Source organism: Chionomys nivalis, chromosome 10, assembly GCF_950005125.1.
Source record: "Chionomys nivalis chromosome 10, mChiNiv1.1, whole genome shotgun sequence".
Classification (NCBI taxonomy): domain Eukaryota; kingdom Metazoa; phylum Chordata; class Mammalia; order Rodentia; family Cricetidae; genus Chionomys; species Chionomys nivalis.
The window spans coordinates 52,116,519-52,132,091 of NC_080095.1; the positions used below are offsets into that span (position 1 = coordinate 52,116,519).

The following is a 15,573-nucleotide window of genomic DNA, read 5'->3' on the forward strand; positions in this document are numbered from 1 at the left end:
TTTACAGGATCTAATCATTAAGGAAGTGCAGATTAGCAAAGAAAAGGAGGAGGAGCTAGAGGACACCATCCCCCACCTTCAGGTAGCAGAGGAGGAATACAAAGAAAAGAACAGGAACCTCAAGTCCCTCCACAGTGATATTTCAGGTGTGTATGAAGCTTTGCTGACACCTCCTCTCCCCTCTGCTCCGCCAACACTATGGAGGTGAGAATCCACCACACACCCAAGGAGAAGCGCATCTAACTTGTCCATCCCATTAAATCCACTTTCTAGTTTGCTTCATCTACCACGTCCTCTTTCCACACCAAGTTCTTCCTCTCAATCAGTTCTCCTTTCCTCTTCCCTTCCCCGCTCTGCTCCTCTCCCTTCGCCCCTTCTCTCCTCCTCTCTCTCCTTCCTCCAAGTAGAATGCCCCCTCACACTAACCTATCCTTAAGACTTATCATAGATGAAACTTTCAGAGATATGACCCATGTCTGTAAGTATGTATCTTTTGCATTCCATCACACAGCATAACATATTAACACAATGTGTGCATATAGCCGTGTGTGTTCAAATAAAAACAATTGTTTCCACCACAAAAATTAGGTTTGGTCACCTAACCCTGCCCTAAGGCTCAGAATGTTTGACTCTTGCCTTCATCCGGAAGTGGGGGGCATTGTCCAGGTACTCTGCACAGGTCTTTAAGCAGCTACCTCTTCCAGATGTCATGCATTCTAAATGATGAAAGAGCCATGGGAATCAGAAGGCCAGATCCCAAACTAAAAGAAGGACTGGGGTGGGAATGCTACAATAACAATCTTCTGGGGGAGGAGTGGGAGTGAGCAGCTAGCAGGTAACTGTCAAGATGGGGATTAGCACAGCCTGTATCAATAAGATAAACTGTGAAGGAAATAAGTACTTAAAAATGAATAGCAATTACTTCCAAGAATTTAAAATGTCAAGACTACATAGATACAACAGTAAGAGCCTGGCCAGATATTCTGTCTTCCGTCTGAGTTGATTTTCTATTTCTTGTCAGATTTTCAGCTGATCAATTCGTGTAGCTTTCACTTGATGATTTAACCGGGTTCATAGAAACTTCATTCACCCCCGTCTTTCCAGTTCTCCTCTTAGTACAAAGCAGAGAGTGAAGAAAACACTGTGAAGAGAGAGATAGGCAACCCTTCACACACTCTGAATCTCTTACAAAGGAAAGACAGGAAGGAGAAGACAGCAGCAAGGAAGAAGAAATGGAGGGGTGAAGTGCTCAGTGCCTGACAAGATGGACCGCACAGGCGCAGTTCCCACACGGGGCAAGGAGGACAGTGAAACACAGTGCCTAACACGTGCATCCGTCTCAGCGCCCTCCCGAAGACTGACAGCAGCGTGTGGAAAAGCATGCCTGCAAAGTTGCGGTTTCACAAGAAAGGAGGCACGAGCGAGGAGAGAGCCCTCATCTGTTGACCTTCTGCTTACCTGCTGTCGGATAATAAGTGTCATCAGATTTGGGGAAAGAGTGACTGGGTAGAGTGACAGAAGAAAGGGGAATATGAGCAGAAGAGCCCATGGAAAAGGACATCATAAAGCCCCAAAGCTCTCTCTCTAAAAGGCAGATTGTAGGTATTACTGTATCTCAGGGCTGTGGAGATACAGCAATAGAAAAGGTAGCTAACGCAGCAGTTGGCCCCCAGGTGAAGCTCTTCCTCTGAGTTGTAGCTGAGGAACTATTTTCCCTTAAGGCGAGCAAAGAAATGGGACGAGGGGTTTCAAACTTGGAGCACCTAATATGGCTGAAGGCAGATGGCATGTTGTGTTGTGGCGGTATCCCGTCCCCCTGCCTGGTTAGAGGAGTGTAGGCAGCCAGTTGGGCCCATTTTAGGATAAAAAGCTGATTTCCATAAAAAGTCATCGGGAAGATACCAAGTCATGGAAAAGTGGTGAAGGAGTTTTATCTTTATCAAGTAGGGCTAGACATAGCACACCACAGTGACTGAAATTCCTCCCCTGAATTTGCCTTCTGAGATTTGCCCAGGCTGGAGAACTAACGCCATGTTTAAGAGCATGGATTACTCTCCAAAAGGTCTCAGGTTTGATTCTCAGCACCCACGTCACATGACTTACATCAGGTGACTCACAATGGCCTGTAATTCCAGCTCCAGAGGGAACCAATGCCTTCTGGTCACAGTGAATACAAACACATACACAGTCGTACACAAAATTTTAAAAAAATTAATCTAAATTTAAAAAAGAAAAAAGATTTATTTCCCCATACTACATCGCTCCACTCAGGGGGCAGACCAGATGATTATTCCACTGAGGAAACCTAACTATTCAAACCCCGACACAGATACTGAGAATGGATGGACGCCTTCCTGTAAAGTAGCTGGGCAGTGATTAAACATGCCTTGCAACTGTGGTGCAGATTTTGGTGCACATTCATGTCATTGACATGAAGCATTGTGTCATTTGGCTCGCTACTGACTAATCCCTTCCTTACACTGTTGCGATGACCTAAAGAGCGAAACTTTGTTGAAACAAAAACCATAACTTTATGGGGAGGTTGAAGGGAAGAAACCTAGATGTGGGGAGGGATAGAGAATATGTAGACAGGAATAAAGACACCAAATTTCCCGACAGTATGCTAAGAAGTAGATAGAATGTCTGAAAAGAATCACAGCCTTCTTAGCATATAATTTAAGAAAATTGAGCTAAGCAGAAGGCACAACTAAAGGGGTTATTTTTTATTGCTTTTTATTGAGCTCTACATTTTTCTCTGCTCCCCTCCCTGCCCCTCCCCTCCCCCTGGGATTATTTTTAAAATGTGATTGAGGGACTAGAGAAATGGCTCAGTGGTTAAGGACACTTGGTATACAGTCACGAGGATCGGAGTTCAGGTCACAGTGCCTAGGAAATAAACCAGGAGCCCTCCAATCCCAGAAACTCAGCCCTGATGCCTCCACACACCTTTGAGCACATACACGTGAGCACCTCTGTTTCTCTCACACATACGTAAATAAACCAAACCAAAAGAAACTGACAGATTGTGGGGTAGATCCCGAGGAACCAGACCCAGGGGTAAATGCACTGCAGAGCTGCTGTCTCTCGTGCTTAGAGTTTACCACAGTGTGACTGTTAAGCCTGTGCATTCTTACACTGAGATTTTTTTTTAAACCAAATTACTTCACAGACATTTATTTTCTCTCTCTCCCTCTCTTTAAACAGCGAAGAAGCAAGAGGAGAATTTATTGAGCAACTATATTTTCCGCTTTAGGAAAGATATCATCAGATACATGGACAACACGGTAAATAAATGGCTGTGGTTTGTCTGTCTTGGCTTTCTGTGTTGTGCTGTTTGCAGTGTTAGGGACTGAATTCCAGGCCTTTAGATGCTAGACAAGTTCTGTACCGCCGGAACTACATTCTCGGGCCCTGGTTTTCTGAGAAGGGTTTTCCTGTGTAGACAGTCTTCAACTTAAACTAGTGAATCTCCTGCCCTCGTCTCCAGAGTGCCGGGATAAAAAGATGCTACCACCCAAAGGCCCCGCCTTCTCTTCCTTCTTTAATTTGAAATACTGGTGAGTATTTAGTATCATTTGTACTCACCAATAACTTAGTTTGTCTGAAACAGACTTATTTAAGTTATTCTACCAATGTCAGTGTGTAAAATTGTATTCAATATATACATATGGAAGGAAGTTTTGCACAATTGTGATATATACCTGAGAAAACCAACTTAATGGAGGGAAGGTTTATTTGATCTCAGAGGTCCCTGATAGTCTGGCTCCTCTTGTTTCTGAGCTTTCAGCACGGTCTTGGCTGAGAAAAGCTTTTCACCTCGTGGCCACCAGGGGGCAGAGAAGAGTATTAGGAAGAAGGGACTGGGATCAAGCTACAAAAGCACAGGCCCAGAAATCCATTTCCTCCACCCAGGCCTCCAAATACTCTGTACAAAATTTGAATCCCTCAGTGCACTAATTTTTTTCATGATCTAATCATCTCTGAAACACCCTCAAAGAAATGGCCAGAAGTGAATTTCACACATCTTCTATATTATGGTTCTCAATTCCATCAGATTAACACATGATTAACAAGGTGGGGGCATCTGGAACCAGATCGAGTATAATGAGAGAAAAAATATGGACCCGTGAGGAGACTTAGGTGTTCTCGTTTATAGGATGAACTCGTTTTGAGGCTGAATACGCAGAGATCGTGGGAGATAGAACAGGAGCAAAGAAATGTTCACTATCTTTCAAAATACACAATCTATAGTTTCGTTATAATTTTTTATGTGGAGTTGATCAATTGAACATGAAATTATCCTATTCTTTGAATATCTGGATATCTAACATGATTTTTGATATGCTGTGGGTAAGAAGAAATATGGACAAGAACATTACAAGGAAGTGTAATGTACACGTGCACACATGCACGTACATACTCACATGCGCACACACACTCACACACACACTTTTTTCTAATAAGATGTTCCTGGTGAGTAATATGACAGATAAAGACCATGAGGTTTGTGATGCTATAATAATTAAGAACTGCATAGAGAATTCAGTAAGAAAAAATATTCAATAAATGATGTTTTTAAAGAATCGGAGTTGATAATATAAAGGTCTTTTGGAAGAGCACTTGCCTGAAATGTGTGAGGCCCCGAGTTCAGGTCTCGACACTATGTAGACTGAGTATAGTGGATCACAATTGTAATGCTAACCCACGGGAGGTGGAGACAGGAATATTCGCAGTTCAGGGTTAGCCTGGGCTGCACAGTGAGTCCTGAAGCCAGCCTGGGATACTTGACACCTTGTCTCAAAAGCAAACGAACAGCAGAAAATAAGCAGGTAAATATATATTCATAGAATAAATATCACCTCCTTTTAGAACATTCCGTCTTCCTTTAAAATGTCAGTGCATCCTTCTCCCGGCTCCCCACTTTGGCCAGTTTCAAAGCATGTCTTATTCTGTGTCGTTTTGTTAGTATCTAGGGTACCTCACTTCAGGTTCATGTGCGACCTTACCAGAATCCAGAAACAAGTTTTTAGGAAGCAGCTTTTGCTAAAAGATTGCCACAGTCAACTGGATGGCTCAGGGATGAGTGCAGAACCCGGTGACCTAGGCAGACTAATGCTGGTGCCCTGCCCTTTGACCCCTGGGAGATAACGATGTCTTTTATGTTTGGGCAGGACAGTTTGAAGACAGAATTAAAACATTTACGAGATATCGAAAGTAAAAAAAACAAAGAGCATTTTGAAATTCTAAAGAACTTAGAAAACGAAATCTATGTAAATGACCAGAAGGCAACCCTTCTCATCCTGGAAAACAAAAAATTAAGAGAAGTAAGTTCAACAGCACTTCACTTTTCCTAAATTGATTGCCTGGACCAGCGGTACTCGCGTGAGAAAAGACGAGAATAATGCACGTAACAAACTTTAGAAGGGTGCAGTCTCCCCCCCCCGTCACTCTCACCTCTCCCCACAAGAATACCACCGACTTCTAACACCAGAGATTGGTTTTGCCTGGATTCAAACATTACATGTGAAGGACTGTTGAGTGAGGTTTCTGTCCTGCCCGGTTCCCGCAGTTGTTCAGTTCCAAAGAAACACACAGAGGTTTACATTAGTTATAAACTGATTGGCCCATTAGCTCAGGCTTCTTATTAACTCTTATAACTTATATTAGCCCATAATACTTGTCTGTGTTAGCCATGTGGCTTGGTACCTTTTATGGCGAGGCAGTCACATCTTGCTTGCTCTGTGTCCGGCTTCCTCTCTGTGTCTGGGTGACAACTGCAGACTGAAACTTCCCTCTTCCCAGAATTCTCATGGCCCCGCCTCTACTTCCTGCCTGGTCGCTGTTGGCCTGCCTATACTTCCTCCCTGGCTATTGGCCAATCAGCATTTCATTTAAAATAATACAAGTGACAGGATAAAAGACCATTGTCCCACAGCAAAGGACGATGCTGCATACACGGTTTTGCTCAGTCTCCTACCTCTGAGGTTCATCCTCACTGAGTATAATTCTTCTTCATTCTGCACGGTATTGCTCCATATCACTAGTATTTACTTCAACTATTATTGGGGGTTTGGAGAATTTCTTTGGGCTGTTACCAGCCCTGTTCCTAAGCCCATTCAAGCAATATTATTTTGATAGACAGACATAGTTCCATTGGGTATAGATCCTAACTAAAACTGCAAAGTCATCAGGAGGTGAATCTTCTGTAGTCCTGCAGAGCGCCAGGCTCCCAAAGGGCAAGGCACTGAATGCCCCTCCCACCAGCAATGAGTGGGAGCCCTAATACTCACACTGTGTCCATGTCACACCAAGAAACGAACACACACTTCCTCTTAGATTAGTTTGACCAAGAGCAAGCCCAGTTTTGGAATCTCCGCTTTTCTCCCCATGTCTTCCAACTGTCTGAAGTCTGTTTCTAGCCAATCTATTGTGTGCGCCTGGTAAATCCCCAGTGCCTGTCTGTTGTGTTTCTGTCTGCTCTGTGACTGGGTCTGGCCTTTACAAAGAGCTCTATTTTTTTTTTTTTTTTTTTTTGGATTTTCGAGACAGGGTTTCTCTGTAGCTTTTTGGTTCCTGTCCTGGAACTAGCTCTTGTAGACCAGGCTGGCCTCGAACTCACAGAGATCCACCTGCCTCTGCCTCCCGAGTACTGGCATTAAAGGCGTGTGCCACCACCGCCCGGCTAAGCTCTATATTTATTAAACAGCACAGAAAGCATAGTATGGGAAAGAAATGAAGGAATTCTTTACAGAAATCTTATCAAAATTTTATAAGAGGAAAAGTTGCTTAACTGACCCAGAATAGCATTCAAAACCTCAAGGAGATGTTATCAACCTATACCCACGTGTTCCAACATATATGGGATATTTGTTTAGTTTAAGGCTCCTTTTAACCTATTAGCAGCTTTCAGAAAACAGTTATCACCACACACACACACACACACACACACACACACACATACACACACACACACACACACACACACGTTAATCTAGGTCAAGGGCATGAAAGACTTCAAAACTTAAAATCAAAGCTATGAATTTACATTTACCTTAGGTTGTAAAAGCTGATTGCATGTGAATTCCAAGTGAAGTTGGTTGCATTGTTCTCTGTTGTAAAAGCTGACTGCATGCGAAGTCCGTGAAGTTGCATTGTTCTCTTACATGCAGGCTAAACTCAGACAGACAGGCTGAGCACACAATAGGCCAGCTGGTTGAGAACATAATTATAAATAGTCTCAAGGCATATTATTCACACGGTGCCTAGGACAAAGAAAGGGTTAGTCTCTTTGTCAATCAAGAAATATTTTCAGAAAAATGTCATCATACTCACCCAACTGTCTTTTTGCAGTTGAGCTATTCTGGCGGGTGTGTGCCCTGGTGTTCCTCAGATCTGAGTCCCTTTGACAACTAAAGAAACAACCATAGGGCCAGGCGGTGGTGGCGCACCCCTTTAATCCCAGCACTCGGGAGGCAGAGGCAGGTGAATCTCTGTGAGTTCGAGGCCAGCCTGGTCTACAAGAGCTAGTTCCCGGACAGGCTCCAAAGCTACAGAGAAACCCTGTCTCGAAAAACTAAAAAAAAAAAAAAAAAAGAAAGAAAGAAAGAAACACCCGTATGTGAGTTGTTGGGCTCTTAGTTATCTTCCACTTGTAAAATTCGTGTTCTAGTTTTCCTTGCCTAGCTAAAAAATTAAGTTGTCTGTACCATATCAACTGATAATTCGAGAGCAAATACGTCTGTTCATTTAGACCCTAAAGTTATAATCTCAATTTATTACCACTAATTTTCAGGCTTATATCTCAAAAGAGTAAAGCTTGCCTGTTTATACTTAAGATTTACTCATTTTAATTTTAGAATGGTATGTTTAATAATTAAATCTAATAAATTCAGATTTTAGTGCTCAGAACTATTGATTCCAACAGCCTTTTTATAATACATGAATATTACCTAATTTCTATATTTCATAACGTTACAAGACAGTTATAAAAAATTTATATACTATTCCTTTGTTTGAAAGATGTGAGTTAGAGTCTGTCACTCACTGGGGACACTGTCCTTAGTGTCTGCAGTTGAACGTTTAGAAGGACATCCTACATCAAGTGTCTCACAGGGTGAATGTTGCTTCTTTGTAAACATTCCCCCCACTAAACTGTAATAACCTCCAAGTCAGGGTCTGCATCAGTGTCCCAAGAGTTTGAGACTTGATCTTATTCAGTGCACATAACAACTTCAAAAGTCAGGTAGTACATTTTGTACCCAATTTTTTGTTTTTTTGAGACAGGGTTTCTCTGTCTTGCTTTGGAGCCTATCCTGGAACTAGCTGTTGTAGACCAGGCTGATACTCATACTCACAGAGGTCCACCTGCCTCATTATGTACCTTTTAGATGAGAAAATACTCTGATTTTTGTTTGTTTCTTTCTTTGTTACAAGAATTGATAACTGATAGAGAAGAATTAAAAAAACATTCCTTCAGTAGAGCCTGATAAGGGAAGTAGCCTGGCCACTGACTAGCCCCATGATGTTATGGAAATCTCTTCACGGCTCTGTGTGATTTATGTCCGTCTGTTAAATGTCGAGAGTTATCCCAACAATCACATGCTTCATCTGGTAGAGTGGAAACATCTCAAGGACTACTGCTTCTCGAAAGAAAGATTGTGTACTCTGAAAAACTTTGGTTCTCAGTAGCCCGCAGATATTCAACCCAGGATCGGGCAGCAGACCTTTGACACAAACTTGAGAGGAACTTTGTCCTGAAGCATCCCGCTAGCCTCTCCTCCTATGGAGAAAATATCTAATGTTTACTAAAAGGATGAGGATTTCTATTGCTCTATTTTGCACAAGGAACATTTTTCTTGTGGATATGAAGGATTGGGGCAGAAGGTCTTTTAATGTCTTCCTTTGTCCAGCCTTATTAGAGCACCATGTCTATTTCTTTGGTTGCTGAACCGGTAAGAAAGCAGGAGGTTTTGTCTTCTCCCGTGAATGGAGGGAGACACGGTGGAACAGCCGGTGGCATTGTGAAGCATCGACACATGTTTGATGAATGACTGCATGAATGCTGTACTCTGTGCGGTGAGCAGGCGCTGATAGCTGTCGTGTGCCTTTCGTTCTCAGCATCTTGCCTACCTGAAGAAACAAACCCAGATATACATAGAAAAGCAGAAAACAACTGTGCAGGACTCAGGGAACCTGTCTTGGCAACTGATAGCTCAGCACAGTAAGTCGCGCCCACTCAGCTTTGCTCTTATTTAAATCGGTTTTTTATTCATTTGCATCCACTTAAAAATTGGACGATTTTGAGGAATAGATGAGCCCTGGCTGCCCCTGCCTCCACAGCAAAGTGTAAACCGTGTTCATGATCGTACATCTTGTCACAATTTAAATATGAAATGTCCTTCCCCGGCTCCTGTTATGAGTTTGTGGAGCCATGCAGAAGTTTGTGGGGCCTCTTGGGGGTGAGGCCTGGCTGATGGAAGCACATCTTCAGGAACAGGCCTTTAAAGGTTATAACCGTCCCTGAGTCCGGCCTGCATCCTCTGTTCCCCGGGCTACCGAGAAACCTGGAATGTCCACCACACAGCCCCATCAGCACCGCCTGCTGCTCCACTGCCACAGTGAATGGAGTCCTCTGAGACCACAGGCCTAAGTAGCCTCCTTCCCTAAGTCCTTTCTGCCCGCTGTGTATTTCAGTTACAAAAGTGGCTTCTGCCACCTGTCCCTTCCAGCTGATCCTCTACCCACCTCCAGACTCTGGAAGCCACCAACCTGCCTTCTAACACTAACAATTAACAAATTGTTAAAGAGATGACGTAGTATGCACCTCTCTGCTCTTGGCTTCTTTGCCTCTGCAAAGCGTATTTTAAAAATTCCTTCATAAAGCCAGATGTGCACATGTATGGTGGGAGAACTCACATCTGTAATCCAACACTTAGACTGAAACAGGAATTTATGCGAGTTAAAGACCAGCCTAGGCTACATAGTAAGTTTCATGCCAGCCTGGACTGCAGTTTTAAACTATTGTGGTCTCAAAACAACCACAATTAACAAACCACACGCTTTCGGGAGCCACTGCGCTCCTAGCTGGTGCACTGCAGCAGTAACGGCTATGCATCATCTCTTGTGAAGAGACACCATGGCCACGGCAGCCCTTATAAAGGAAAACATTTCATTGGGGTGGCTCCTTACAGCTCCGAGGTTTAGTCCATTATCATCATGGCAGGAAGCGTGGTGGTGTTCAGGTGGGCATGGTGCTGGAGAAGGAGCTGAGAGTCCTTACATCTTGACCCACAGGCAGCTGGAAGTGGTCTGAGTCACTGGGTGTGGCTTTCACCCCCCATCATTCTGGAAGTAGAAACATATAGATAAAAACATTTTAATTATTAAAATGTTGATTGCTTTTGTAACAAGATTTGTTTTAAATCTTTCAGAACACTATTCAGATTTCCTGGCACAATTTCAGATCAATATTCAGGTGAGGGTTCATCTTGAATTGTTCTGTGTATCTTGTTTCCAAAGGAATTCACCTGCCATTTAATGTGTGTGTGTGTTCATCTTTGTATATGTGTGCATGTGTGCATGTTCACATGTGCATGTACTGGTATGTACTCATGCGCATGTGGACAGAATTGTGAGACTGTGGAAGGTTGACAGGGTAGGGTCAGCATCACATCCGTTGTGTTAAATGTCACTGTGAAATCTTAATCCTTTCAAACATTATCTTCTTACACTACCAGTCAGCCACCACGATCAGTCTTTCCTTCCCTCCTTCCCTCCCTCCCTCCTTCCCTCCTTCTCTCACACCTTCCCTCCCTCCTCCTTTCCTTTCCTTCTGTTCTCATTCAGTCTTTGCAAGTTTACTTACGATACATCTGTGTTGTGAGCCTGTGCTCTGACTCACTCTGTATTTACCAGCTGTTCAGCGCCTCTCTTCCCCTCCTCCTCTAGTGACGAGTCAGGCAGGCTGCTTTGAATATAGCCTCTGCATAGTTCTAAAAGTCACTTCGTGTGACTAATACCAATTTTTCATACATAACATCATTTTGGAACAAAACCACTCAGAATGTTATTTTGTTGCAATTATATTTACACCTGCCCCCAAATGCCATTCCTTTAAGGAACTGGTGAATACTGGAGAAGACACCTTGCAAGAAATTAAGACTCTAATAGAGAAGCTACAATACAGGGATAAGAGGATCGAGGCCATTAGTGCCTGGCTGCTGGGCGGCATCGAACGGCTGCGTCTTCTTATGCTGGAGGAATCACCATCTGAACTTCGTCGTAATCAGTACTCTGATGAATTCGGTAACGTAGAACTTCCTGCTGCCTTGTAGTAGCTAGTGACGTCAAAATAAGGGGCTCCTCAGAGACTGGTCACCAAAAGGAGGGGAAGGACTGTGCTCACTGATGTTGAGCATCTCACCAAACACAGGTACTCACCTGGGGTTGAGTTTGTTAGAATACTCTCTCAGTTCTTTCTTTTGCTTAGGAGAGTTTTCAAGCGAACTCATCTCAAATCTCCTTCATTATAAAAAACGAAATTCTAGATACTCTATTATTGAGACAGGATTTTACTGTGGAGTCTAGTGTGGCTGTGAAGGGTTTTCCTGCCTGAACTTCCTGAGGGCTGGAATTATAGGCATGAGTCCCCACACCCAATTCAGAAACATGGTTTAAAAGACTTTTAATTCTTGCATTCTGGGGCTGGAGTGATGGCTCGGTGGTTTAAAGCACTCCTTGCTCTTGCAGAGGACCAGGGTTCAATTCCCTGCCCAACCGGACGACTCACAACCACCCTAGCTCCAGGGGATTTGCTGCCTGCCCTCTTCTAAGCTCCGTGGCTACCAGGCCTTTACGCAGTAGAAGTACATACAAGCAAAACATTCAAGTATACAAAATTAAATGAATTTTATAATAATAGTAAACAAACTCCTTACATTCTTGAACATAAAAAAAATTGAATATAATTTCATGTCTCCTTCCTCAGATGAATTTGGTGCTAAAATAGCAATTCTCTGAAAAAATATATATATTGAGGTATGTCTTCTGAGTATTTCTGAGATGCCGACGTGTAGCATGACCTCTGACCTTGCTTCATGGGCTAACAGCCCAGCCGTCTGCTTCACCCTCAATCCCTGTGACTGTGTCACGTTAGATTGGCACCCAAACTCTGCTCAAAATAGGGATGTCGTGAGAAATAGAGGGAACCCTTGCATGGATACAGCCCAGAACTCTCAGTGAAGAAGTCACTTGAGCAGAAGGGAGCGTGGGGAACAGCTGTGCGAGGACGGGATGATGAGGACAGATGCGGGGATGGGATGAGAGGAACACCGCCTAGCATGGGTGCAGTTTCTGAGATCATTGGGTTGAATATCAACGAGTAACCATCAGATTGTGTGCAAAGATCAGTGTAGAAGGTGAAATGGGATAAAAGTAAAGCAGGGGAAAGAGCCAGGGCTAAAAAGCATTCCAATACTGGGTACAACCTGTTTTCTGAAGGCTTGGCTGGGTAAGTGAAGTCTAAGCAGCTGGCACGCCGTGGGTCAGCCCTCTCCACTGCTGAAAGCTGATTTGACAGACCCAGGGAGCCTGCTGGAATGCACTGTGCACATGTCTGTGGTCCCCGGCCACCTGACTGCTCTGTGCATTTCCCCGACGAGGCACAACCGGAGACAAAGCAGAGTTCAAGAGCTCACTCGTTCCTAAGTGTCATATAGTTCAGAGCAGGGACTCACTTGTCTCCTGACTCCATCAGGGCATTTATTCAGATGTAGCCGAAAGCTAAATGCTAAAATGTGGCTATAATGTGGGTTCTAGACCACGGTTTCTAGTCCTTGGATCATAGGCAGTAAAGCAGCTGGTGGTCTCCAAACACCAGTTCCCACTTAGGAAGCAAATATTAAATATTCTGCTTATATTTGGTATTGTCATCCTTTAAAATTTGTGCTTTTGACTATCAATATATAGAGAAATATAAATCGCTAATATGTGATTTAGCTTAGGATTCAAGGTAGAGGTAAAATAAGCTGGGGGCCACTGGTCTCCATATCCTGGGGTCAAAAGAGCTAAGCAGGGTATAGTGGTGCAGGCCTTTAATCCCAGCACTCAGGAGGCAGAGGCAGGAAGTCTGGTCTACAGAGTGAATTCTAGGACAGCCAGAGTCACACAGTGAGACCCCTGTCTAAAAAAAAAAAAAAAAAAAAAAAACAAAAACCTACAGCCAAAAGTCTTTCTGTCTGTCATTAGCATCCCTGAGGAAAGCTTACAGACTGGCGAGAAGTGGAGTGTATTATAGCCATGTTCATTCGTATATTACATATGCCTGTGGTTTCATGCTATAAATGACAGAGTAGCTGTGACACGGGCCATGTGACTCTCCAAGTCTAGAACATCTACTACCTAACTCTATAGAGAAAACATGTAGGACTAGCATGTTGACACTGGCAGGCTCGTGTCCAGTCCCATGGACGGCTCGGCTCTTCTGACAAAGCCTGAGCTCACACAGGTTGAGGAAAACGAAGGGAAATCGGAGACTGATTTTGTTTCTAGACCACACAACGGTAAACATCTACAATGAAATAAAATGAACATTGTATTTTCACTACAAATGGAAAGGATATATGGAAGAATACAGTCATTACAGAGAGTTTCCCAAAGTCAGTAGAATATAGAGGGACAAACCTACAATTTAGAGCTGGGCGCTTGGGGCTGCAGAAACATCTCCGTCACTAAAAGCACAGGCTGCTTTCACAGCTGATCCACATCTTGGTTCCCAGCACCTACATGGCAGCTCCCTGCCTTCTATAACCCCAGTTCCAGGGGATCCAGTGTCTTCCTTGGGCACCAGGAAATGTGTGGTGCACACACACACATGCAGGCAAACACTCATGCACATAAAGTAAAAACAAATAAACCCTCAAAACAAAACAGGAACAAAAAAAGTGAGCTATGCTATTTAGAGCCAATGAAATGTTGCAGTCAACAAGCATTTCCTAACTACCTAGCCTGTGTCAAGCTCTAAGATACCACGGTTACTGCGGTGAATACAACAGTCCCTGCTCAAATGGAATTCACATTCCAGTACAGTGCTCGGCAGCTCCTCCTCTGCCAAGGGCCAGATAGTATTACTGGCACTGCCAGCCCTGAACTCTCTGTTGCGGTTTTGCCTGCTATTGTAGAATTACCTATTAGGCTGCAAGTTGCCCACTGCTGATACAGTAGGAAGAGAATCTGGAATCCCTGAAACGTATATTAATTCCTGCATATGCCAAAAGTGGGCCATAAGAAGTGTGGATTTGTCTAAGAGGCAGCTGGGTTAGGGAACCAGGAGCCGGAGGTTTGAAGCTGAGTTGAGATCTGGATGCAGATCGCCATCTTGCATAACGCTTGCTATCTATCTCAGTTTCCGGAGCCAGGAGTAGAATGTGAGCTTTGAAGCCAGATGGGCTCCTGCTGCTTCACCTTCTTCCTCGCATTCCCCAGTCGTGAAATATGAAAGACAACAAACAGATTATAAAATATCAAGCATAGGTTGAGCGTTCGTCGAGTCTGTAGGATCTTCCACCGTCTCGGGGAAGTGAATACCATTTGGCCCTTGAATTACTCCACCATCACACAGCCACCCAGTCTCCCCTTCTGAATTGCCTGCGGTTCTCCAGAATCCCTGAACCCCCTCCAGGACAGCAGCCCTCTGCTGCCCACTCCTGGACATAATATGTCATTACAACCCTTCAGGTACTGCCCTGCTCCACACCCATTACACTAGCTTCTTTATTCTACCGAATACTCCAGGACAAGAGAAGAGACAGTTAAAATTAATGGAGCTCTTCTAGTGAAGAAATCACGAAGGTTAAGCTCTCTTATTGGGTGCTAAAAGCACACAGGGACAGGCGCAGATAGATGTGAGCTGGCCAAGGACCCCAAATGGCGGGACTGTGGGCTGTGGGGCGGTTGCTAACTGGAAAGAGGAGTGAGTTGGATCTCAGAATGCTAGATGCCAGAATTCACCTGAGCCCTGTGATCAGCTAGCTTCTTACCTTTTCTGTTTTATAAGCAAAAACGTAATGAGATATATCCGAATCAAACAGCACAGGTCACTTTTAAATTATTAAAAACGTTTTGGGCCAAAGAGATGGTTCAGTGGGTGAAAGTTCTTTGCCACCAAGCCTAACACCCGGAGTTTGATTCCTGAGACGGGTGTACTCCTACGTGTTGTCCCCTCAACTCCACACGCTTTGTGATACATGTGCTCTACCTACTGCCCCCAACACGCCATTGCAGGGACACACACACACACACACACACACGCACACACGCACACACGCACACATGCACGCGCGTGCGCAAACACACACCGCACGGAGTGATTACAATTTTTTAAAGAATTTTTTTTCGTTATTTCCAAGTCAGAAAACAAATCAAATTTAAAAATACAGTCCTTCATTTTTTTCTTAATCAGAAAGCCCGCTACTGCATGGCATTTCCATGTACGGAACTAGTTTTGGCTAAATCTCCCTACCCATCTACTCCTCTTTCCCACCTTCACGATCCGCCCCCACTTGGACCCTTCTCCCC

General features: G+C 43.9%; 1 protein-coding gene across 1 annotated transcript in view; it reads left to right on the forward strand.

The window, feature by feature from the left end:
• Positions 1–15,573, forward strand: part of Ccdc175 (coiled-coil domain containing 175) — a 53,322-nt gene that overhangs the window by 35,004 nt on the left and 2,745 nt on the right. The window contains exons 14-19 of the mRNA XM_057782816.1: positions 8–146; positions 3,205–3,284; positions 5,172–5,324; positions 9,118–9,220; positions 10,431–10,474; positions 11,118–11,304. Of these exons, the coding sequence (XP_057638799.1) occupies positions 8–146; positions 3,205–3,284; positions 5,172–5,324; positions 9,118–9,220; positions 10,431–10,474; positions 11,118–11,304 (706 nt within the window). The remainder of the gene's footprint in view (positions 1–7; positions 147–3,204; positions 3,285–5,171; positions 5,325–9,117; positions 9,221–10,430; positions 10,475–11,117; positions 11,305–15,573) is intronic.